Raw genomic sequence first — 26,453 nt, 5'->3', positions numbered from 1 at the left:
CAAATCTGCTTTAATATGTGCCGAGTTGCAATAAATGTCTAATGCGCCATTGCCCTGTTGCAGACCCGAAAATTGGGGAGCTGGAGGAACAGGAATCGTCATACGGGTCAGACGCGTGCTGCTACCACACCTGCCCTCCCCACCAGGTGCTGGGATACGTGAAGGAGGTTCCCGAACACCAACCTCTACCCAGCCTCTGTTCCACCTGCCACACCTCCACTACCACCACCACCACCATCACCGCCTCCAGCAGCAGCAGCACCTCCAGCAGCGACGCCAGCACCTTCCTGTCGCCTACCCCACGGGACAACCACAAGGCCAATCACTCACAGTGTCTTTCAGCCAGCGATGCGGACTCTTGTTCACTTCACCCTGCCCCCAGCCCACTTTCTCCGTTACGTAGTGCCGGCAGCAGCAGCACCACAGTTATAACCAGAAAACATTGTTGGACTCGTACAGCGTTATATATATTGTTGTTATATTTAGTGCGAACTCGTGTCTTGCTGCCGCGGGGGTTTACGTAGTGTTTGGCGTCCAGGTCAATGTGTGTGTGTGTGTGTGTGTGTGTGTGTGTGTGTGTGTGTGTGTGTGTGTGTGTGTGTGTGTGTGTCCTACTCCTCTCCCGTATTCACCCCCCCCCCGCACACACACTGTTACCCGCGAGCCAGTGTTCCCCTTTAGTGAGTCACTGGCTTCCTTTTAGCTTCAGTATTCCCCTCGGTTGCGTTCCACCCCCACTCATCCATCAGCGCTCTACCTCCTCCTCCTCCCCCTCCTTTCCCCTCACACTTCCTCCGTCCCTAACCCCTCTCCCTCACCTCTCCCAAGAGCCTGCAGCACTGAGCCGACGCCAAGCCCCTTAATCAGTGCCTGCAACACCTATACCATTGATGGCCCCCTTCCAACACTCATCCCAACACTAGCAACCTTATAATTGACGAACCCATTATTAATACCCCCCAAAGTAGTGCCCTTTTATTGATGGCCGTTCGTTAGAGCCTTTCATCATCAATAACTTCTCCCCTACTTAATTACCTATAGTTTTTTCTTAAGTCTGTTTTCTCCAGTTTGAAGATGTTTTCTACTAAAACATATATATATATACGTTGTTCTCGTTCTTCCTATACCTCTTGCTTTTTATATTTTGTCCTTTAATTGATGGTAAGTTAGGCAGCGTCAGTTCCAACGCTAGTTTGTGGTACTGACGCCAGGGGTAATTCCCTTCATCCATCTTAACATTCTTCTTCCCCTTCTCACCTCCCTGGTTCACGTTTTTTATTGTGGGAATCTCCCTTCTTCCGCCTGTATGAGGTGCCTGGGAGGGCGCACACTGCCCCCCTCTCCCCCATTCCTATGCTTCACCCCATATCTTTATCCTCTTTTGTTCCCTAACTCTCCCTCTCTTCCGGCATCTTCTCTCCCATCTATATATTATACCTTTCCTTCCCCCCCCCCTTTACGCCTCTCATCCAGTTCCTCGCCATATATCACGACCCCTCCTCCGTACTTGACCACCAGGCCCTCCTCGTAGCCTGGCTGGCTACACTACCATGGTGGACAACGCGTGATAGTGTGTGTACCTTCAGGATGGACAGTGAAGCTGAGGCCATGAGTGCGTCCACGCCCCCAACCCCGTACGTGTGGACAAAAATTTAATAAATATGTTAACGAGATTATCCATCATTTTTAGGAACCATGTGTCACCTTCTTTTGGAGAGAGAGAGAGAGAAATGAAACATATCCTACTCAAGTTTTAAGTATTTTTCTTGCAATATGGCTCGCGCTAAGATTCTTGAGCCCTTCTCGCCATGGGCTGCGCCAGGATTTGAAACCTTTTGTGTCTTATAATTAGCAGAATCATGAAACTCAAGAGTTGACTCCTTGGTCGGACTGAGGCAGTGAACAGATGCCAGGCACTAACGCTACACTCAACTCCGCAACACAAAATCACGGTGCCTGGTAGCTCACCTCTCCGATTCTTCAACCAAGCTGTTTCTTAGGCGCTGTTGACAAGACCTCCAGAATTTAGGTGATCTAGTGCGAGCTTGAAGGACCGACTCTGCAGGCAAGACCAGTGGAGGCAGCAGCAGGAGCGCATGAAGGACAGACAATCAGTGTGTGGCGCAGTGGTCCCCAAACACTTAGTCGCTCCTCCAGTTATCATTTAGCCTCACTACCAATATTTGTTATACTCCCAGATATATTTTTAGAATCTTAGCTATGTTGGAAACCTATATTAGAAGAGGATAATACTCCACAAGGCTTGCTTAAGGTTTGCTCCAGAGGTTACACCGAACCAATCTCATACCGGCCACAAAGGTTCTTATAGTGAAAGTCACTCCAATTGTATGCGCACACTACATCTTTCACTAGAAATAGAATTGTGGCAGTTTATATTTAACTATTTTTCCTAAAAGATGTACTGTATATGCTATATAATATTTTTGATAGATTCTTCCGAGAAGAAGCTATTGATATTGCACGGTTCTCTAAGTCTTTGTTTAAGGAACAAAAAAGTGGGTTTCACACATGCTGAAATGACCATCATGTGGCGCTTGAGTACTCTTAAGATGTTATCCAAGAATTGTTTTACTTTCAAGTGTGTTTCTTCGAAGTCTGTTTTGATGTCTTAATGTGCATAAGTTTTGGTTTATACAAAACAAAGACATTCCTGTGGTAGCTCTTGACGAGTCGGGTTTAGTTGTCACGTTTCTCTCGGGGACAAACGTCACGTTTCCTCTATTAAGTCGACATGTTTTTTCAGGTGTTTCCTGCATAGCGCAGTCATTGGGTCATGTGTTTTGGTCTCATAAATGTTCCGTCTCTCTCACCTTTCGTCTCCTATATCTCACCTTCACATTACGTATCGTTATCACTAAATTATAATCCGTTGTTGTCACTTTTTATCTTAGTCTAACATTCCATTTTATCGTATTCAAAACTTCGTATATTTTCTATGGTTTGAAACAAATTATTAAATTCAATCTTCCACGACGATGGCCTTTGGGTGGGCACTTTGTAACAGTATGTAATTATAAGGAAATAATATATGAATCCAATACTCAACACGCTAACTCGGTTGGCTGATTGAGCCTCGCCATGGTGTCAAATGACAAGTCGAGCTTCGCTACATTCACAAATTTCTTTCGTCAGTTTATTTAGCTCAATTCTCAAAACCTGGTTTTTCTGTCAGCTACATTAAGCCTCGTTGGCCACTTTTGTTATTGACATTGATGCATCTTTGAGTTATATATGATTATATAAGTTACTTTCATTGCGAAAAACAATATTATACTTAAAAATATATACACATAAAATTACACGCTTGCATATCCATTCTCGTCTGGGGAAAGGTAATACAGATGTTCACACTAATTATGGGACAGTAATGGTTCACCACTAACCACACCCATCATTATCAATCATTTATGTCATCAGAACTATCAATATCATCGTTATCAGCATTACCATCAGAATCAAATAACGTGTAATGCCATTTGATAATTATCACCACCATTTGGTATTGGAAACGTTTCCCCCCCCTCAGAGACACCCCGCTCATATTCCCCTCACACGAGTAAGTGAGGGGGAATACAGGACCAGGTGGAAGATCCTGTATGATACTAGTTTTTAGATTAAATATGCGTCAGCTTCTGGTCTTCAAAACATCCTAATGTTTAGAAAACGCTAAATTACCGTGTCTGCCCGCCGATTTGCGTTCGCAAACATTGTATATCATTCTAATTGGATTCTAAATCAACGCACCTGGATGAAAGCCAGTGGTGAAGTGGGACGAAAGCCAGGATTGCGACTAATGCATTACGGTTTCCAGTTTCATTAACCTCTATGTCGCAGTTTTGTACGACCCGAGGTTATCGGAGCCTCATGTTGTCAGACCGTGTTTCTGGTCCGATGTTTCAGACACTAAGACTGAAAACTTAATTACTCAGAACTATCCGGAGTTAGGCTATAGCAAGTCTCCGATATTTCGCCCAACTTAAAATCGTCACAGGACGATTTACACGAGCTTTCAAAATAAACTCAAGACTGGTAGATACATTTTAATGATGGCACTAGTAGGATTCTAAGCCAAGGAAATAAATATAAAACATCAACTGAATAACTATGAAAATACCAAATCTGAATTCGATAAAGATCAAAGACCATTTAAGTCAAAATATAAAATTGTTCGAAATACGGCTAATAGGAAACTGAAATTTACATTAAAAAGCATTACTTAACTAGAGCTATTCGTTAGTTTCATAAAGCTCCCTTTGGTTCCCCATTTAGATTACGCAGTTCAGTTTTGGGGACCATATTATAAGCTGTCATGGACAGTTAGAAATAGGACATGACCCCTGGACCTTACGAATCTCTAAAGAAGAGCGATTGCAAAAGCCTAATTTACAATATCTATAAAAAGGCGACGAGTATGAGGCCGATATAACCGAAATTATATGACAATACTTAAGACTAGTAATAGCCCTCTTAACACAAAACTGAATTTCGAACTATAGACAAATTATACACGTTTCACTTAAACCAATCCTGGGCAAATATGGACTTTATAAAACAGACTGAGGGGTTGCCTGAGCGTTTCAAGTGAAGCTTAGGGACATTGTACAGTGATTCCTAGTATCAGATTCCCAGTTTTCTCCACTATCGAGAGTCTAAGCCTCTAAGCAAAACGTAATCAATTATCAAAAGAAGACATCAAGCCTAGAAGACACTCAGACTCGTCCAAGTTCACAATATATGAACATTATGTATTATGCCGTTTCTGTCGAGGCCTAAAATGTTCAGCTGAATTCCCTATAAACACACTGACTAATCGCTTACATATTTGTATTATAGACTCCCACGTCACTGAAAGTTTAAATGTAATTTTATCTTAAATGTTGGAATTCTACTCTGATGGGACCAGATATTTTTATATTTGTACAATGTGTACATCCTGGATACTTAGGGTCGTGAACCATCTTGATTTGTTGGGTGTGGCGACTCTTTCACCGCACGTCCATCACCACTTTCACCACCACTAGCATATCTCGACTCATCACACCCATGCTCACCATCACCCCCACCACTCCTGTAGTGATCATCACCACATTTCCACCACTGTCTCGCGAGATGATCATTGTGTAAATCTCCTACGAATCTTAGTACCTGGAGCTACTAATGGATGGTTATACAAAACGTGTTACTCTTGTAGCCAAAATTAGTCCAAGTTATGTACTATTAATTTTGAAGACCCGAGAGGGAAAGCAACAATAAAATTTTACTTTTCCTAGGCCTAATATACGTACTAAATTAAGCCTAATATTGTGCACGTTAGGCCTAGGTTAGGTTTACTGTTAGTGTTTTTAACTTTGTATTACGCCTTTAGAATTTTAATAGTACAACGCTTGAACTTAATTTGGGTCCAACGGTTGACATTCTGTACTATTCGTCCACAATAGCTCTAGGTACTAATATTTATAGAGGGTGGACTAACTCATTACTCGCATGTCGATTAATTACACCATTAACTACTGTTACCCATATATTTACCCTTTCAACTATTAACTAACATTTCTAACATGATCACATCGCACCATTAACTACCATTACACTCAAATAAACCAAATACTCCATTAACTCTCACTACCCACAACAAGATCTCCTACAATATTAAAACTAACAAACATCGCATCCATAAGACAATCAAAAATTTATCAACAAAAAAGTCTGCGATGTTATTTACTCCAGATGCAGAGGGAGGCTACCATGTTGCCATGGTTACCGCCGCGAGTTGCCATGGTTACCGCCATGCGTTGCCATGGTTACCGCCATGCGTTGCCATGGTTACCGCCATGCGTTGCCATGGTTATTGTCATGCGTTGCCATGGTTACCGCCGCGAGTTGCCATGGTTACCGTCGCGTTTTGCCATGGTTACCGTCGCGTTTTGCCATGGTGTTGCAAACGTGTCTCATCCGTGCCTACACTATGAGGAACCATCCCAAATGAGAACGAGAGATTTGTCCAAGTGACAAATTTACCATTATTGCAAGTCGATTGTTAAATAAAAAAAACAGTTCAGTTGCTCACCGGATTTCCTGGTTTAGCGCCGACTTACCATCTGGTCCGCTGTACATAAATCGTTGCAAAGGCCAAGAGGGGAAAATGCTTTCCATTTTTGTATAGAAAAATAATCAAAAGCTAGGTTTTTCTCTTCTTGAACGATGGTCCGTATGCTGCTCTCCCACCCACGAGGGCCAGAGACCAAGCCGACGACTGTCATTAGCCAAGACCAAAAAAAAAACTAACATAGAAAGCATGTTAAGGAGCCGCGTGCCTCTTGCAAGACGGCAATAGATTCTTGCATGGACACACACATGATCAAAACTATAAATCAGAGACCGTCCGACACTAGAACACTATGTGACTGAAGCGTGTAATAGAGTCGACACTCGTGAGGTTCACTTGGGCGGATGATGGTGCCTTTCTCGGCTGCTAGCTTGGATGAGGGCGGCTCTAACTGTGACCCGTGGAGGATGGGGGCCAAGTCTACAGGGGAGTGTGGTCCTCCTGTATGTGGCGACTAGCTGGTTTGGGCGTAGAGGGGTTGCTGGGTGTGGTCACCGCCAGGTAGTGAGGGAGGTCCAGGTCTCACCCACCTGCAAGCTAACCTCGCGCCCTTGGAGCCAGGCTCTTGCGCCTACGTAACACTCGAGTAGCAGTAACCTCTCATGAAAGGCACTCGAGTGTCCCATTCATTAAATTGGTATCCCTGAGGCTCTTAATTCATTAACGTGAGTGCCTTACCTAACCTGTCTACATCGGTGGAACCGACGCCTCAAGTCGCGATCTTGACCAAGAAAACAGTTATTTGGTAGATGCGACCTTGCATGCATGTGCTGCGGACTGCCTGCAGATGCTTGTGACCTTAGCTCCGCTGACCTTTGTGAAATATATAGCATCTACAGGCACCACAGGTCACTTGCTAAGCAGCGGCGGCCGTCCAGCACACGCACACACAGAGACACAGCTGCCGGTGCGTGGGCTTGTACACAGCTTTTTACGTAATTTAAACAGCCGCTATGTCTCTGTGATCTATCTGGGTGGGCTGCAAACAGCCTCTTTGGACTGCATGTTTCTACTGCAGACAGTCGGTATAAAACTAAGGATTTGATCGGAAAGGGCTGCAAAACGGTCGATGCGTAGTCGTGGACTGTCTGGGTGTGCTGCAGACAGTCTCGGTGCAGCATAATGCTGTATATGCACAAATGTCTGTCGCGCAACTTCGGGCGGTCGTACGTGTCAAACTTTCACAACGTAAAACATGTTCAACACCGTATACGTTACATACGCCCGTCACACAATTATGTATCCCGTGTATCACAGCAGAAGTGAACCCATCGACCTCCCGCGCAGTGTTACAGGCACGTGTGCGCTGCAGTAAGGTGATGTGTGCAGCACACGGTACACTCCGCAGCTTGCAAGGTGCCCCTCACAAGTAAAATGGTTAATGTTAAGCAAGAAGCACACGAGGGTGGGGGATATGAACGGGTTCTCTCAGTATTCTTGGTGGGTTGGTGAAGATGGAGGGTAAGAGCTACCTGACTACGAGAGGGGGACTGGCCAACCAGCCTCCTCCGAGGGTCCCCCACTGCGGGGTATTTGTATTACCTGTTTCCTAGAGGACTTGTGTTTGGAAGTAAGATCCCTCTGACTGTCTGAAATGCTCGTCTCATCTATATCGTTCCTTTGACTGGTTCATCTGTAACACGTCATAATTAATTTGTAAGTCTCTTTAATATACAGGTTTGTGTTTGTGAATGATCACCTTATACAGTTCGTTGATACATGAAAAATATTTATACATGGTTTATACATGGTTATAGAGACGAATACATATATTTATCACTGGTATTAATGCCAGTTCGCAGAGGATGTGAGGTTTTACATAGTCTTATGATGTATCTCTGTGTGAGTGTGAATTATTGTATGCAAGATTTGTCGAGTTAATTTAAGCAGTGGCTTCATAATGCTATATTTTGTATATTTAAATCATGATACATCAGCCGACATTATCATCCCAAAGAACATCACTAATCTTCCTCTCATTAGAGCGAGGCGTCGAGTGCCTTGAACCACATCTTGTAAAAATTATCCAACAATTTAACCCTTTAAGCAATTTTACCCAGTACCCCCCCACTCGCGCGATCACTACCCCCCCCCCTTGCAGTTCCCTCTAGGAGCAATCACCACCATCACTAGTTAACCCCCCCCCCTCCCCCCTGGTGCAACCACCACCACAGTCCTCCCATACCTGGAACTATCACCTCCACCAGTTCCCCTTTGCTCGCCCTCAAGCACACGAACAATACGATTACCTTAAAATAACCAAATGAGAAGCTTGTGTATTGTATATCCGCGGAGGCTCAAGGCTCTCGACACTGTTCGTCACCATCTACACCACCATCACCACCACCATACACCACTCACCAACACCACCAAAGGTTAAATATGGCCAATGTGTGCGCTCGGTGACCTCACCACTGTTGTGGAGAGGTCCCGTCATTTACTGTTTGATTTCCCTGTTTAGTCTGATAAAGGAAATACCTCATGTATATTGACAGGTTAAGACGGTCATATAATCAAGTGTTAATATGTCCTTTGCTACGGTTACTATGACGATTTATTCGATTATTATTTTCTACAAATCTGTTTCTGATTTTTATTCCTTTGCTGGAGTTGCCTAGTTGCTAAAAAAAAAGATAAGACAATGCGCACATTATGTCTCTGGTGAGGTTATCCTGAGGGGTGCTCGTGGGACAACACGTGGGTCCCTCCGCCCGCCACGTCTTGCTCCACCAGTAGTCCTAAATGGTGCCCCCTTGCGGGTATCCACTTGGTCACCTTAAGGTTAGCCCCAGTGGGAACCCTTCGAACCCCCAGCACGGTACTCGAGAGGGGCACATGTGCCCCCCCTACCTTCCCTCCCTGGTCACTATACGCCTTCCCCTACTCTCCCCTACTGGCCGGTGCCTCTCTGGAGTCGGCCTTCGTGTTAGTTTGGGATTCCGGATGCCCCCGACGGCGACCCGACCTGGCCATCTTGTTACCCTTATCCCCTGTTACCTGACTGTGGGACCCAAACGCGGCATCACCGACTATTGATCCTGTAACATAACCACGACGTTTCTTTTGTACGTACATATAGATCTGTACATAGGACAAAATATGAATGTTGTTAATAGGACAGTTGAGAAATAAAGAGAATTTTAACAGATTTACAAGTTCTTTTTTACCTTATGCCCCGTGAGCCACACCCCCCAAATGGTGGTCCAGGGCCACACCCTTCAACTGGTGGTTTAGTGGGCCACACCCCCCCAACTGGTGGTCCAGAGCCACACCCCCCCAACTGGTGGTCCAGAGCCACCCCCCCCCCCCCCCCCCAACTAGGGGTCCAGGGTGCCGGGCTCCACAATGCCTCTTGTATATCCACCACTAACCTGCTCCGTCTTATACCCTCTTACATAATAAAGTAATAGCTCATTTGTTGCTAACAACACGTACTTAACCACTGACTAGTGGAGGCAGCGACCATCTTGCTTATAGCAGGTTTAGGTTCGATCCCCGATGGTGCAAGTAGTTGGCACCGTCCTATCCCAGATCCTTATCCCTTTCAAGTGCTGTATACTCATAGTGGCTCAACGTTTTGTTCTCACAATGACGTTATGTATTGGCTCGCCTCTCGGTAATCTTTCCATACCAGCCTGGCCACTGACTGGGGTACTTCCTGAACTGGATCACACAGGCTCTTAACGATAGTGCGTGCTGGGGATTGTCTTAAAACGTCACCAACATTTAGTAGTCAAACGTTAGCCTTCAGTAAATTACATTTATCGTTAATTTATATGCAGTAAACTGACTGGTAACGTTAACTTTACCCACAAAATTACAGTAATCTTCTCAACATGTCAACTAGGCTTCAGCAATCATTAAATTCCACCAAGATTATTACACTTCCCAGCAGCGTCACACACTACGAAACAATCATACACCAGAAATGTATCGGCAGCAACCACAAATGAACAAACTGTCTTGTCCCTCAGAACAACCTAATGCAAAAGGCGCGGGGACTCTCCAGGCTTACATGACCAGCTCCCGCAGCTGCCTGTGTCATCGCCAGGTGCGAGCAGCTCCCCACGCCTCGCCCCGACGCCTCACCCCCACGCCCCACCCCACGCCCTTCCACACGTGCGCTTCTGCAGTCACTTCCTACAAATCCTCATCTCCCTTAATTGGCGTATTCCTGATGCGCCTCTGCGTTCTCCTTTCCTCGTCCTCGTGCGGGCGCATACGTCCTGAATCACTACTACTACTTAACCGACTGAGTATTAGAGGGTATATAACTGCAGCCAGCTTGAGGTCCTCTTTGGTCTTCTAAACTGCTGCTGGAAAATCCAGATGTATCCACTGAACTGTGGACACTAACTTCACACTAGACGTAGGGCGTCACACAAGCCTCTCTCACTGAGTAAAGCGGGTATAACTGCTCTTCAGGAAACAACACTTCAAAATATCACTAATCTCCTGGCATGTGCTCAGTATCCCACACTGGCTCACGGGCTTCTGAACTGCCATATTACGCTGCTTACCGTCACTGGTAATCGACTGATTCATAAAGGCACTGCACTGCCTAACTCACTGCTGCACTCTTAAGCTACGCAGTACTGTAGGCAATCGAACACCACACTCTACACTCCCAGTAGCAACATTTTCACTAGCGCCAAAGTCGCTTAGGTAGCAGCACTGTACTTTATATTCACTGCACTTCTCTCAAGCACCGCCGACTCGTAAGGTCCAGGACTGCTCTCAATTTCCTAAGATTTGGTGGCGTTTAGATTGTAGGGAGAAAACACACACACACACACACACACACACACACACACACACACACACACACACACACACACACACACACAACACACACAACACACACACACACACACACACAACACACACAACACACACAACACACACACACACACACACACACACACACCACACACACACACACACACACACACACACACACACACACACACACACACACACACACACACACACACACACACACACACACCCACCCACCCACCCCTGCCTATCCATCAAGACGGTGGTCCCCGATCATTAGCCATTTCTGTGTTGCACTTCAACTTTGCAACTTGCAGAATTCGGCGATAAATCTTCTGCTAGATGTACTAGGGTTAGTCTGTGTATATATCCGGTGCCATCGGCGTCTCCTTACTGGACACGATGCCCAATTAAAAATTCAAGTTAATTCCTGCAGGTGACCTCGATGCGACCGTCTCCCACTGCCGCTTGGGCAACATGGCGTCCGTCGAGCATATGGGACGTGAAACACATCATTCTTGCTCATCACGTGACCTCCTGATCACTTCATTAGGTGATTCATGCCGTTTACAGCCACTCATCCTTCACTTGGGAGTTCTGTGAACACTGCCTACATCCTCGGCCGCACAAATCTTGACCCTTACGCCTGCCACCGCCAGGTCGGAAAATACCCGACTAGGCTGTCTCCATGAATTTTAATAATTCAACTTAAAAATTAAAAACAAAAACAATCTATAACTCCTTCAACCATCCGGAAGTGAAGGACCTTCACTCCGCTGACCAGCCAAGTGGATGGGTCACACATGCTGTGTTCAACATTGCATTAATCTCTTATGCATTACATCGTAAGAAGTGATTTGCAATTTGTTAAAACCTCCTCGGCAATGTTTAAACATGTGATTGACTAATATTTAACAACTACTCACTTTGACAATGAAATCAATGGAATAATTCAACTTATCTTTGCGTACTCCAAGTAATAAAATTAGAATAATAACATTCTACCCAGCAATCACTTATTAGCAAGTGAAAATGATGAATTAAAATCTCAATTTCCAACGAATTCAAATTATGTCACAGAGCCTTTTAAACACCGTAGATTATACCAAACGTTCACCGTAATGGGATAGCCAACATTCATCGCTTCATGCAAGAGGTCATGTTCAGTGCCTCTTCCCCCCCCCATCCCCACCATGTCTCGCCTCCTGCGATGAATGTTGGCTACCACATAACGTTCAATGTTTGGTCTTCAAGTCAGTGGCAAGCCGAGGGGGGAGAATGTCTCGCGCTGCGAACTATCGCGATATTTCCTGTTCATTCCGAAACGCTCCTCGTCATCCCACCGCTGCTCAACTGCAGACACCAGGTCCGCCTCCCCTATGTGGTGGCCCATCACTACGAGATCACACAAAACACATCTACACCGCCGCTCTCAGCTGCCTTTGGGGGTACCCCGTTTTGGGTACGTGTACCCCAAACGCTCGTGACTTACCTCGAACACACACACACACACTAATGAGACAGCACTGACAGCTCGATAGGTACAGACACTACCACGGTCCCCGATAGAGCGAGTCAGACCAGAAGGACAGACATGCAAATTTTGTCAGTAGTTTCAAAGCGTTATATGACAAAGAGTGCTGGGAAGACGGGACACCACGAGCGTAGCTCTCATCCTGTAACTACACTTAGGTAATTACACTTCATGGCTCCAGGAGGTTTCTCCATATGTGAGCGCCCAGAAATGTGTGCCCCCCCCCTCCCTCTAAGATATTCAGCTTGTGATCTTCCACAGAAATGGCTCCCAACAACCTGTAAATGATCAGAGCTTCAAAGTTCAAAAGTTGTTGCTGGAGCAACTTTTCCTGATAATGAGGAAATGATCCTTTACGTAATCAATTTTGCTACCGAGAGTCAAGGTGATTAGCGCGGATAATTATTTCAGTTTTTTTTTCTAATCTTCAAATTTTAGGTTAAACCGCAGAACGTGAAACAATTTCAAAACTATTATTTAACGGTTTATTACCAAGTAATTACGTTAACCAATTACAAAATGTCGATAGGTTTAAACTGCGCGATAAATATACTCTTGCCAAACTTAACTTGAAAAAAAAATCACTTTTTTAAACAATATCCGATTACTTTTAAAAAATCTTAATGAACATTTTGTAAGGAAATATTTAGCCAACTAAAAAATTATTATATCCAATTACAAGTATTCTTCGTTGAACTGAATGAGAAGCTCTCCACAATACATTTTTTTAATATTTTATCAGTACATTAAAAACATATATTATATATTAGATATATACTAAATTACATAATATACTAAAACTATGGCGTTTGTTAGTTAAGGCAGAAGGTAAGGAAAGGTGTTGGGTAGGAAGAGGAAAACGAAGCAGCCGCGTCCAACAGCCTGGTTGATCAGTCCAGCAACCAGGAGGCCTGGTCGACGACCGGGCCGCGGGGACGCTAAGCCCCGGAAGCACCTCAAGGTATGGTTTAACAGATCTACAAGACAAGAGGAGATGGGAAGACAGACAGCAAGCTGCTACAGTCCCTTGAGCTAGGTAGACGTCGAGTGGGAGGTCTACTTTCTAGAGGAGTAGATGCCGATGCCGATGTAGCCCACGATGCCCCCAAGGATGAGCATTCCGATAGCCAGGCCTGCCATGTCACCTAAGGAGAGAAGGACCGCTGAGATTGCAGGCTTTTGTCATGGCCCTTACTCCCCCCTTATCTCCTTCTCTACATTTACATCTCTCTCTAGCGTAGGGACAGTAGCGACAAGCAGTTACAAAGTCTAATGTTTATTTCTTATTACGTTTGATTGAAACAAATATATTTGCTTATAGAAGAAATAAGTAACGTGGGATCTTGACTGTAGCGAAAAAATGCGAGGAACGGTACACGAGGGAAGCGAAAGGTTCTGTAAAAACTGATGAAATCAGAATTAAGGAAGAATGATAGACGGTCGAGTGAAGCGGTCCGGATGATCAGCGGGCGAGGGAACAAGGAGTTCTGAATGTCTTACTTTGGGTCTAAGAAGTGCATCGTGTTATCGGGAAGAGAACACTTGAACGTTTAAGCATCAGAGAAGACTAACTAACTCAAGGGAATGATTTACTAGGAGGTAGAGGTACGCACCGGGAATAGGATGGCATGCAATGGATCTAATAACTACTATAATATGACTTAAAAAGTGTTACATACCTTCAGAAGGACTTGGAATGTTTGGCGCCCTAAACAGGAAGCATTACAAGGTGGTGAGGATGAACCTAGAGGAGGATTTTTGCAAGCAGTGGGACCCTTCAGGCTCGGGTAGGTGGAAACCTGCCTGGAGGAGGGAGCTTGTAGGGAATAAGGTCTTACTTTGAGAAAGATGTATCTAAGGATTTACCTGGTGAGTAGCCGGTGAGGGTGTTGGTCCCTCGCGTGTGTCCGTCGTCTCTCTCCACCTCCTTCATCGTCCCGTGCAGCACCACCAGGGTCACCGGCTTCTGCAGTGGCCACACACAGGCGTGTCAGGAGACAAGAGTGTCACACACGTACACGTACACGCCCCCTCTCTCACACACACACACGTACACGCCCCCTCTCACACACTCACACATGTACACGCTCCCCCTCACACACACACACACACACACACACGCGCGCGATTCGTGAGTACCCTGAGTGTCTGGGAGTACCCAGGACGCTGGTTCCAGCCACCCGTCCTCTTTATTTGTATTTATTTAGAAGGTTCCGGTAGCACAGTCGGATCCGTTCTCTACTCACAATCGAGAATTCCGGATTCGAATCACGGGCGAGAGAGAAATGGTTGGGCGCATTTTCTATCGCCTAATGCCACTGTTCACTTAGCAGTAAATAGGTACCCAGTTGTTAGTCGACGAAACGTTCAAGAAATTCAATACAAATTAACGTCGTCATGCAGAGGAAGCTTGTACCTAAGCTTATTGACGTCCCCCCCTCCCCCCCTCCCCCCCTCCCCAGGCAAACTACCGACCTTCTCCAGGATGCAACATTTGCCTAACTACCTATTTTACGGCTGGGTGAATAGGTGCATCAGGTTAGAGGAAACGTTCCCAACCGTCTATGCCCTGGCTGGGGATTGAACGCAGGGGTCCCTCGCTTGTGATCCGAGGACGTAGTGACTGGCTCCTGAGCTACATGACTGGACAATAATGGTAGGCGTAGTGTGGATACTTCAACAGGAAAGCAAGAATAAGACAATTGTAACACGGCAGATTCTCAGACGCACTAACTGACGACAAATAGAAATATTGGAAATATGACTAGTGTGGGAGGAGGGGGTGGAACCCTAGAGGTAAAAAAAAGATGGCGGGAAGCATTTATTTAGCAGAAGGGCGTGATGGGGTGGGGGGAGACGGCTGAAGCAAATTCGGGTTAAGTTTCGTAGGCAGACGTAGTTAAAAATGAGTCTGGAGCATTACGAGATTGGCCGCTGGAAGGTTGTGGGCTTAGGAGCTAAATGAAGAAATCCACAAGGGCCGTGACGAGGATTCGAACCTGCGTCCGGGAGCATCCCAGACACTGCCTTAATTTGATGCATCACGTTAGTGTGATCTCTGTGTTTGTTAGGAGCTAAAGCTCTACCTTATAAGAATAACTGATTGTACTGGGCTTAGGAGCTAAAGCTCTACCTTATAAGAATAACTGATCGTGCTCACCACTTTGTTAGGGACCTCGACGCTGACGACCAGCTGGGAGTCGTCAATGGTCTTCTGGATCTCCATCGCGGCCTCGTCCATGGTGTTCTCGTCGAGTGGGAACTTGGCGTCCCCTTGTACTGTCGGCTTCTCCAGCAGCGTGAACACCACCTGTAGGGCTGCCGCTGTCTCCTCCAGCTGTCGACGAAACCTGTCGTTAGTGTACATGCTGTCGGGGGCGTCTGAGAGTTAAACAATGCTGGCTCCCCGCCCTTCCCAAGTATCCTCTTTCAAAAGTTTTCCACTGTTTTTATATAGTTTTCTTTCATATATTTCTTTCCCTTGCGCTTTCTCCCATCACTAATCATCTCTCCCTTTACTATTCCTTCTCTTTTATTTAGGTTCCCGTTCTCCTGCAGTTAGCACTCACCTCAATTCTGTTGATCCTGAGCGGAGTGACCTTGCCCACGTTGCTGAGAGACTCCATCAGGGCGTACTTCAAGTTCTCCCGCCTGTTGCTCACGAGCTTGAGGCTGTTGGACGGCATGTCGAACTGGAAGTGTCGCATCTGGTCGGGGCTGTAGCAGGTGGCGATGTCGTGCGTGTGGGTCGTCGGCACGTCGCTGTCGAACCCGTAGAAGTTGTGGGTGACGTGGGGCAGCTGGTCCTCCAGCTGCAAGTAAGTAATTATCAAAAGAAGGCACCAAACCGAGAAGGCTATGTAGCACCCTCCAGCTGCAAGCGAAGTGTGGGGGGTTCAGGGAGGTCAAGGAAGGTGCCACGGGTTTATGTCATAGGTCTACTGCGAGTGCCACGGACTGATATAAGGCTGTTGCCGGAGTGCTACTGGTGATGGATATGTTCTCCAGGGGGCCAGATTCACGAAGCAGCTACGCAAGCACTTTACGAACCTGTACATCTTTCCTCAATCTTTGACGGCTTTGGTTACATTTACTACACATTTTACAAGCGTGAAAATTTTTCAATCAACTGTTGTTATTGTTATAACCAGCCTCCTCGTGCTTCGGAGCTCATTAACTGTTTATTAATTGTAAACAAAACCGCGAAAACATCGAGAAAAGATGTACAGGTTCGTAAGTGCTTGCATAACTGCTTTCGTGAATCTGGCCCCTTCCCTGGCTGCAGCCCACAACAGTTACCTAACTCCTGGTTACCCATTTACTGCTAGTTGAACAGAGGCATCGCGTGAAAGAACACTGCTCAAAACGCTACTCTCTCTCAATGTGGAAGCCTTCGCATGTACACCAGATAAACACAATGTGCTCAACTTACCTGGGTAAAGTACTTCTCCATCTTGATGGGGACTTTATCAACCGTTGGAATCACAGGGAGCGGCGCCCCCGGGGCGGCCCCCAGTTTGTCGTAGGTGAGGGGCTTCACACCACAGAAAATGGTCGTGTTAGTAACGGTCAAAGAAAACGTGTACGATCAACGTCTAACTGCATTAAAACTAACATTGCTTTTTTTTCCTCAAATTTAAATTGTAATTTATCGGAAAACAACTCAATTTCCCAGTATGATATACGGGTTATTATAGTATATTAATGTATTAAATATAAATCTGCTTTAAAGCAGACGCTATAATACACCAATCAACAAGCGAGGGGTGAAAGCTGACTGTATAATAATACACCAAATTCTACTACTGACCGAAGCGAAGTACCAGACATAAGTTTCGTTAACTTTAAGTAGAAGGTTTTTCTTTATGCCGACCCAGACGTCAGCCTCCAGGCCGCGCTCCCAGTGCTGAAAACATCACGTCTCCTTAATACGGCGTTTATTGAACGTTATCAAATATATTTTCATCATATTCTAGAAAATAATTGTAAACAAAGGGCGGGGCCACTCATCAAGCACGACACGGGGGCCACTCATCAAGCACGACACGGGGGCCACTCATCAAGCACGACACGGGGGGCCACTCATCAAGCACGACACGGGGGCCACTCATCAAGCACGACACGGGGGCCACTCATCAAGCACGACACGGGGGGCCACTCATCAAGCACGACACGGGGGCCACTCATCAAGCACGACACGGGGGGCCACTCATCAAGCACGACACGGGGGCCACTCATCAAGCACGACACGGGGGGGGCCACTCATCAAGCACGACACGGGGGCCACTCATCAAGCACGACACGGGGGCCACTCATCAAGCACGACACGGGGGGCCACTCATCAAGCACGACACGGGGGGCCACTCATCAAGCACGACACGGGGGGCCACTCATCAAGCACGACACGGAGGGCCACTCATCAAGCACGACACGGGGGCCACTCATCAAGCACGACACGGGGGGCCACTCATCAAGCACGACACGGGGGCCACTCATCAAGCACGACACGGGGGGGCCACTCATCAAGCACGACACGGGGGCCACTCATCAAGCACGACACGGGGGCCACTCATCAAGCACGACACGGGGGCCACTCATCAAGCACGACACGGGGGGCCACTCATCAAGCACGACACGGGGGGCCACTCATCAAGCACGACACGGGGGCCACTCATCAAGCACGACACGGGGGGCCACTCATCAAGCACGACACGGGGGGCCACTCATCAAGCACGACACGGGGGGGCCCACTCATCAAGCACGACACGGGGGGGGGCCACTCATCAAGCACGACCCGGGGCCACTCATCAAGCACGACTCACAGCGCCGTTGTACTGCATGGCCTCGTCCAACTCCTCGAAGTTCCAGGGACTCTGCATGTACACGGAGCCGTCGGCGTCCACCCTCACGTCGCCCCAACTGGTTCTGTTCTGGATGGGGGTGATCTTGCAGTAATTCTGGCGGGTCATCATGACGTAGGCGAGACCTGGCAGATGGAAGAACGTCAGGTAAAGGAAGGCGTTTATGTCGTCTCCGGGAAAGTTATTACTTACTGCCGGAAGTTTAAAAAAAAACTAAATTTAAGATTTAACACTCACGCGACACCCTCGCCATCACCAAAACAGTCAACTCTAGGTAACAGTCACAGTCTATACTAGGTAAATTATCAGCGAGATTCTCAATTTGCATGTTTTAATTAAATTGACACTTTCAACTAAGTGTCAGTTTAGTTGAATGAACAGCAAATGTTCCGGAAACACTTTTTAAAAATCTGTGTGAACGTCAGAGCTTCTTGACTTCAGAAAACCTATCGGAAAAATTGCAGGGACATTAATAAGAGTTTTCAATGTGTAACTAGGCAAGTTTATGTATAAAATGCCTGATCAACCGAGTTGTGAGAGTCAACCCTGAGAATCGCTAACAGATGAATCCTGCCCCCCCCCCCCCACACACACACACACACACACACACCAAAGAGCCAGATCTCAACACCCGCAAGCACAACTAGGTGAGTACACACACACGCACCTTGATTAAAATCATGGACAACAGAAGTGTAGTTCTCAAAGGATCTAGTGTTGTTGATCTGGCTGAGTGGGTTAAACTCCTGCTTGGTGATCCGCATCTTCCAGTCGTACCACATCTGGGGAAGACAAGTCAGGTGTGGCCGTGGCAATACAACGGGAATCATACCAGAAAGACAATTACGGGCTTTTCATGCCCGTGCCCCCTCTTGGGTGACTTAATATTCATCAATCAGAAAGACAACCTTAAGTTCCCTTTGGGCAACTGAAAATAGCCTTCGAACACTTCTCAATCTAGTACATTTTATTGAATTTAAAACAAGATAACACACACTCAAGAGGACTAAACTATTCTTTCCGGGTAAATTAGTCATTTAATGAATACTGGCTACTAGTACCGGATGGTGCCTACTAAATTATGTAGGCACAGTGGCACTTCTGGCCCCATCACGGCCCCATGGGTAGTGTGTGTGTGTGCCCAAGAAATTTAGGGATGCGGGTTCGATCCCGCCTTACGGTATTCCATCTCTCTATGACGCTTTATGCCAATCAAAAGCTTACCTTCATGGGAAACAGGCCACTGAACTTGATGGGGACTGTCTGGTTGTCGCCGTCAGGATAGGAGACTTCAACGGTCGTCACGATCTCAGCCTTGTAGGAGAAGCTGGTCGCTGTCTTGGGAGGGTCGAGGTAGGTTTTCCTGTCAGCACAGTACACGTGGGCTGGTGGCTGTTGACAAGAGAGGAGAGAACGTTGTGGTAAGGTGGGCGGGTAGGTGGTGATGTGGAAAGTGATAGGTGGGTAGCAACAATAACACGCTGTAGTGATAACCCTCATAACATTATCTCTCCCAACACACATACATACATCCTCTTCCATGCCCACAGCTTAGTCCAAATCGCCCCCTCCACTACACCAGTATACCCAGCCTCAACAGCCGACATTCTCATGTCCACACTAATACCCTTCTACCCCTCCTCTCACCTCCAGCTCGTCACGAGAGGGCGCCCAGTCTCGCCGGAAGTTGAAGAAGTCGTATCGCATAAGGACCTCCTTGACGGTGGCGCCGTTGTACTTGCCCGTGGCGAAGATGTCAACGGCGATGGGCACCTGTTCGCCATTGTTGTGCAGGTTCCAGTCCTCGGCTGTTGGCCAGGCGTGGGTGGCAGAGAGGCGCGGGGTTGACAGCGGCAAGGAGAAGCGAAAGATTATTGGTTGTGGTGGTTGGCAGCGATAGGTTGCCAACCACCTGGACATGGCACACAGTGCTATGTTACCAGGTGTTGAGGCGGGTTAACTGTTGCCATTAGTCTTTGTTGGGTAGGTCCATATAGATAGATAGTTCTGGGTGTGATAGTACTCTAAGAGTGATGAGCTTTAACTTTTAATGCAAGGAGAAAAATAAAAGTTTCTCTGATAGTCAGCCAATCCACCTGTTTAGAGAGTACTTATAGTAACACTGTGGACCATCGTACATATATTGACGTAATGGACAAGTAGATGGAATTTGGTACCACAGAATTTGGACAAACTGGAAAAGGTTTAGTATATTGCTAATAAAACCTAACCTAACCACCCTAGGCCTATAACACGCCGAGGCCTAATATAGCGCACACATGTGCTTTACTAGACCTAGGAATATTTAAACTTAGTTTAGCTTTTATTCCCGGACTATAAAGTGAATAGTACCAAAATCTGCTTTTCTAATGACCCATAAAGTCAATATATGTACGATGGTGCACTCAGTTACAAAAACGGGATGAACCCAGGGGGTTAGGTTGGTGATGGTATCAGTCGCTAATGCCGGGACTAGAGATGGGAAAGTTGAATTATCTGAGCTTGATAAACATGTGGGCCGAAACGTTTTCCGTGAACAAGAGAGAAGATAGACCGCCAAGCAGCAGCAGCAACAGACGGGGGACGACAACGTTTCGGTCATGTGAGGCAAATTAACATCCATAACCAACCCGCAAAGAATGACAAAGGTTTCACCTCCGAACAAGAGACTCTTAAAGAGTGACACTCACTGGACCAGTAGTAGGTGTAGAGGACGCTCGACTCCTCCTCAGGGTTGTTGAGGCACGTTTCGAACACGTAACAGTCCAGGCCATGACAGACTTCGATTTCCTCACGTGCAGAGTAGTTGAACTGGGATCCGAACATGAGCAGTCCGGCCGCTCCCATGAAGCCTTGATCCCCAGACACGGACACGATCCTGTTACAAAACATCAAGTGGAATTAACAGGTTTAATCTTACTGGCAGAAGCCATTACGGTCTCATTGTAAACGTAAGTGAACGCTCTATGAACCGACATGCAAATGAGTTAGTTTTTTTTTTTATTATTTTCTACCACAGACGTCGCCACACATTTACAATGCTAAGCAGCATATATCCATTTTCTTCTGTCCTCCATGGACAGGGTTAGAGATGTGTTAAACATATAGTTCAAGGGTTTATTGAACAATCAGTGGGCACACACACTAGAACCTCTCTACCAAGACCAGCGGCATAAAATATATATTTATGTAAGCTATCAAATGTTTGTATGCATGTACATATGTATGAATGTACGTATGTGTATTTCCTGTGTTTGTATTAGTTATTGAAGGGCGTCACAAGACGATGGGCGTTACACATAAGTAATACGAGTAAACAACTTTGTGATATACACACCGTGAAGCAGAACATACATTGTGGTGTATACACCAATAACGTAATCAATGTAAAACAAACCAAGAAAGGCAGTTGGATCACTTTCTCTCTAATGTATTATACAATACTGTATTATATACAAATATTTATTACACGGTGTTCAAGCCATGATTTTATAATATACCATATCGTATATCTTTGATAATACTCAGTATACTTTAAGAACGCCTATACTTTCTGTAGCAACCATGTGTGATATACTATTATATATTCCAGCTTTAGTAACAAGCTTATTGTCTACTAGAAAACTAGAGTTTAGCAGCCACGGCTAACAAAGTCCCCCGAAATGTACTTCGAAGAGATTTATTGCACTATTCCCAAGTCAAATAAAAGATAAGTAATTACCAAAAAAAGACGCCGAGAGATAAAATGTCTAAAGTATTATTAAGTATGAAGAAGAGCGGAGAGCCACAAGGGAGGCCTGGCTACTTACCCAAACAGCTGTTGGATCTCCTTGTTGAGGTCGTCAATCTTCCCCGCCAGGCACTCTGTGTCTGTGGGTAGAGTACGTGGCTAGAGTACATGGGTAGAGTACGTGGCTGGAGTACATGGGTAGAGCACGTGGGTAGAGCACGTGGGTAGAGCACGTGGGTAGAGTACGTGGGTAGAGCACGTGGCTAGAGTACATGGGTAGAGCACGTGGGTAGAGCACGTGGCTAGAGTACATGGGTAGAGCACGTGGCTAGAGTACATGGGTAGAGCACGTGGGTAGAGCACGTGGGTAGAGTACGTGGCTAGAGCACGTGGGTAGAGTACGTGGCTAGAGTACGTGGCTAGAGTACGTGGCTAGAGTACGTGGCTAGAGTACGTAGCTAGAGCACGCGGGTAGGGCACAGGGGGGAAGTACGTGGGTAGGGCACAGGCGGAAAGTCCGTTAGAAGGACGGATAGGTAAGGAGGGATCATGGGTAGAGCCCGTGGGGAACACATCAGAAGGACACGTGGGTTATGTCCAGTATTTACTACTAATCAGTATTTACTCAGGTAATTCCCGAATCTAAACTCATTAAATTTGTATTACGGTGATATAATTTGAAATATAAATCATGAACGTGGGGCTGCGCGTTCATATGCGCGTGTACATACTGGAGTCACAGTTGTCGAGTCCGGTTACGGCGCAGCCTTCGTTCGTTAGGATGAAGAGCGCCTCGTCCATCCGGATATTGTAGTGGATGAGCTCGGAGAGAAGGAACGGACGGTCGGCCAGAATTCCATCATCTGCAGCGTAGATAACCCCATCAGTGAAGGTAGGAGGATTGTGGGAGGCTCTGCTCTTAATTGGAAGGGAAGCCACAGGGTAGAAGAAGCTGTTAATGGGGTAGGCCCCCTGACGGAGAATTAATGGAGAGGATTGATTGATTGATGAAGATTAAGCCACCCAAAAGGTGGCACGGGCATGAATAGCCCGTAAGTGGTGGCCCTTTTGAGCCATTACCAGTATCATTAGATGATACTGGAGATCTGTAGAGGCGCGACTGCACCCTGCGTGACGGGAGATGTCTCCCGTGAATGGAGAGGAATAACAAATTTCAATATATAATGCGCACTGCTCCAAGACCGAGGTTTACGGGCTATTCATGCCCGTGCCACCTCTTGGGTGGCTTAATCTTTATCAATCAAGACCGAGGTCAGGAGCGGACAAGATCATTTCATCAATAAACTGTGACTTAGCATCGCAGGAAGAACCAGGTGTAGCAAGATGGAAAAAAAGGACAAATTTTGCTAAAATAATTACTAATATAATTACAAGTAAATAATTAGAGATATACGACGACGACGACTACCAGACTTACTGAAATAATAGTCGAGAACGCCTCGCTCGTCAAGATGGCTGTACATCTCAGTTCCATATATTACGAACTGCTGATCTGGTTCCTGGAAGGTGATCTCCAGCTCCGTTATGAACGAACTGGGCACCGATGGCATCGTGGCTGTTAAGTAAACGAGGAGTTGTTAGTGAATGGTCGTCTGTACATCAATACACAAGTGTTGACGTCTGAGACGCCCAATATATGGTCCTCTGTGCATCAACACACACACACACACACACACACACACACACACACACACACACACACACACACACACACACACACACACACACACACACACACACACACACACACACACACGTACGTCTCCACATTTCACACTGTGCCACTGCAGCTTTATAACATGGTTGAAAATACAATCTCTCTAAACGTTGTTAATATAATAGAACAAAGTAGAATATTTAGGTTCACGGTGTGTGCTCCCAAGAAGTGGAAGCATTATATATGTCTACTATTGAATGTAATATACTGCAGAGGCATATTATACCATCTCGCTTGTCAGTTTTTTACGGCACCCCACATTCTCACAATGTATAATAATGTTAGTGACAAGATCACGAAATATGGATATCAAGTCATTAATATATGCTCTCCTCTCTCCATCCATCCATCCCCCATTCCTCACCACCCCTGTCCCTCCCTACGTGACACTTACGAGCGTTGGGTGGTACTGGGTGCTGAACACATCTTTTGTCATCCTTGAACCTCTGCCTATAGAGCTCCAGCTTGGCCTCTGTGTCCTCCCCGTTCCTGGCGACTCTCTTCTTCAGGGGGTCCCTGGGGTTCCGGTTCATGGGGTCCCGGTCAGCAGAAGAGGGCATCAAGGCTACCGCGAGGATCAGCAGCATTAGGAGAGGGCTGCGAGACGCCATCGTGACCTCGGCTCTGACGTCGCCTGTAGGAACGGGAGGGGTACCGGTGAGAAAGGTTTTGGGACCGTACTGGTCCGTGTTTATGCGCGTGCGAATTTACTTCATTGTAATCTAAGTTAGGTTATATCTTCCTATGTAATGACTCCCGACCCACTAGACTTCTATGTTGCTTGTAGTGTGGTACTAGCCTCGACCACCAACTCCTCCAGTATCATTCAAATTAGTCACAAAGCTTAAGCTAATGAGTGTTTTTTTGCCTGTGGCACGAATGTGAAGCAGACTCGCATCCTTGAGCTCTTGATCTAGGTTGTTCAATGAAGAATGAAGTATAGTGTATGTGAGAATGATATGATTACTGTGTCTTGTTGCCTTCTTGCATTGGTCAATACTTGACCAAATGTGATACTTGCATATTAAATCATTTTGTGTAAAAACTAAATGCATATAATTACTGTATACTCAGTATATGACCTATTAATTCAATTTGCATTGGTCAGACGATGTATTTGTGATCACTACGCTTACTAAGGGTTTATGAATGTACTAAATTGGTGTTTGAAAATGTATTTTGTATACATCTCTTTTGTCCTCTAACTGTGTCTTAAAGGCATGCGCGTTCACACTAGGAGAATATTAATTATTTAGGATAACAGCTTTATATCACACCATTAACCTGGCAGACGAGCAGTTTCGTGCTGCCCCCCCCCCCTGGCCTACTGTATTATACACCACAACAATATTACCATCCACGCAGTGCTCCTACTTTTGGCATTCCTAGACGACATTTGAGTGTCTGCTCTCTACCACCGAAATAGAGTTTTTTTCACGCACCTTAACACAACCACTATACTGATTACTCTACACAGAGCTGTGAAGGTGTTCCCAGAGCCAGAGCTGGCGTTGAACTGTGCAGGTGAAGTGGACGAGAGTTGAACAACGCCCCGACATTGGCACTACCTCCCCCTACCCCCACCCCACCTACATTGGCCCCCCTCCCATCTGGCACAATCTAGATACCTTCCCTCTGGCACTATCTAGCCCCCACCTGCAACAAACACGCCTCACCTGCCCTGACATGGACACACACCTGCTTGATACCTGCTTGATGGGGTTCTGAGAGTTGTTCTACTCCCCAAGCCAGGCTTGACTTCTGTTCCATCAGCGTGGGTTTGACAGTGTTGCTGGGAGGGGGGGGGAGGGGGGGGTGGAGGAACAGTGCCGGCAACACTATAGACCCCTTATCACTGTAACAACAATCACTTACGCCCCTCTCGTTATCTCCAACACTGATGATGCTCCTGCTGCCACCACACAACCATAAATTACCACCATCTACTCCCGCCACAACTATCACCACCCTCACAACCATCACCAAAACAACCACAACAGTAATTACGGTACCACAACTACCACAACATTGGTCATCACAATAATAATCACATCAGCGACGTAACACCAACGACCACAACATCAATTTCCAACTAGGGATAATATATGTATCCACCACACCATCTACCAGCACAACCACCATCGTAACCTCAGCAACCTCAACACCACAACCATTGCCATCACCACAATCACCACCATCTATTTCATTACACGTTTAGCGAATTCTTCCCTATTTCAAGGTCTAATAACTAGCTTCCAATTCATTCCTTATAGATTTTATTACATATTTTAGCGCGAATTATTAATTTGGGTTTTGTTTAGCGAATGGGGGCGACTTGATGTCAATGACCGCGTCTGTGGGCGTGTTTGTGTAAATAAAGTTTAATATTGTTGTGGCTGCTGAAGTCTGATAAGGTTCACGTGATTCCAATTCTAGTTTAATGGTCACAGATAACACTAAACTGAGCTGTTTGCTCACGCTGTTCAAGTTCACTACGAAACTTAATTATGTAAGTATTCTATAACCTTAGGAAAATTCCACTACGATGTTTAGGGGATGCAAACTCCATTCACAGCTTTAAATGTAATGATAGAGCCCAAATAGGGCTCTGAAGCAAACATCAGTCGATTAAGGGTTGAGAGGTGGGACCCAAGAGCCATAGCTCATCCCCTGCAAATACAACT

General features: G+C 46.1%; 2 protein-coding genes across 6 annotated transcripts in view; one reads left to right on the top strand and one right to left on the bottom strand.

Moving 5' to 3' along the window:
• LOC123759963 (Mid1) overlaps positions 1–9,276 on the top strand; it is a 310,529-nt gene extending 301,253 nt beyond the window's left edge. For both annotated transcript variants that reach the window (XM_069325361.1, XM_045745217.2), the window contains exon 3: positions 64–9,276. In XM_069325361.1, the coding sequence (XP_069181462.1) occupies positions 64–524 (461 nt within the window). In that variant the 3' untranslated portion in view covers positions 525–9,276. The remainder of the gene's footprint in view (positions 1–63) is intronic.
• A 3,877-nt stretch (positions 9,277–13,153) lies between these two features.
• Positions 13,154–26,453, bottom strand: part of LOC123759965 (uncharacterized) — a 17,607-nt gene continuing 4,307 nt past the window's right edge. For 2 of the 4 annotated variants that reach the window (XM_069325358.1, XM_045745219.2), the window contains exons 2-16: positions 24,164–24,403; positions 23,470–23,607; positions 22,763–22,894; positions 22,111–22,171; positions 20,992–21,179; positions 19,949–20,109; positions 19,526–19,693; positions 18,969–19,083; positions 18,263–18,426; positions 17,251–17,346; positions 16,873–16,974; positions 16,010–16,252; positions 15,601–15,777; positions 14,307–14,406; positions 13,154–13,585 (exon numbers count right to left, since the gene is read on the bottom strand). In XM_069325358.1, the coding sequence (XP_069181459.1) occupies positions 13,497–13,585; positions 14,307–14,406; positions 15,601–15,777; positions 16,010–16,252; positions 16,873–16,974; positions 17,251–17,346; positions 18,263–18,426; positions 18,969–19,083; positions 19,526–19,693; positions 19,949–20,109; positions 20,992–21,179; positions 22,111–22,171; positions 22,763–22,894; positions 23,470–23,607; positions 24,164–24,380 (2,151 nt within the window). In that variant the 5' untranslated portion in view covers positions 24,381–24,403 and the 3' untranslated portion in view covers positions 13,154–13,496. Of the gene's footprint in view, positions 13,586–14,306; positions 14,407–15,600; positions 15,778–16,009; positions 16,253–16,872; positions 16,975–17,250; positions 17,347–18,262; positions 18,427–18,968; positions 19,084–19,525; positions 19,694–19,948; positions 20,110–20,991; positions 21,180–22,110; positions 22,172–22,762; positions 22,895–23,469; positions 23,608–24,163; positions 24,404–25,211; positions 25,332–25,467; positions 25,489–26,453 lie in introns of those variants that run through there. The other 2 variants (XM_069325360.1, XM_045745220.2) reach the window with 2 other exon arrangements.

Source organism: Procambarus clarkii, chromosome 16 (assembly GCF_040958095.1).
Source record: "Procambarus clarkii isolate CNS0578487 chromosome 16, FALCON_Pclarkii_2.0, whole genome shotgun sequence".
NCBI classification, from domain to species: domain Eukaryota; kingdom Metazoa; phylum Arthropoda; class Malacostraca; order Decapoda; family Cambaridae; genus Procambarus; species Procambarus clarkii.
Note: the sequence above shows the minus strand (reverse complement) of the source record. Positions and strands in the feature narration are given on the sequence as shown.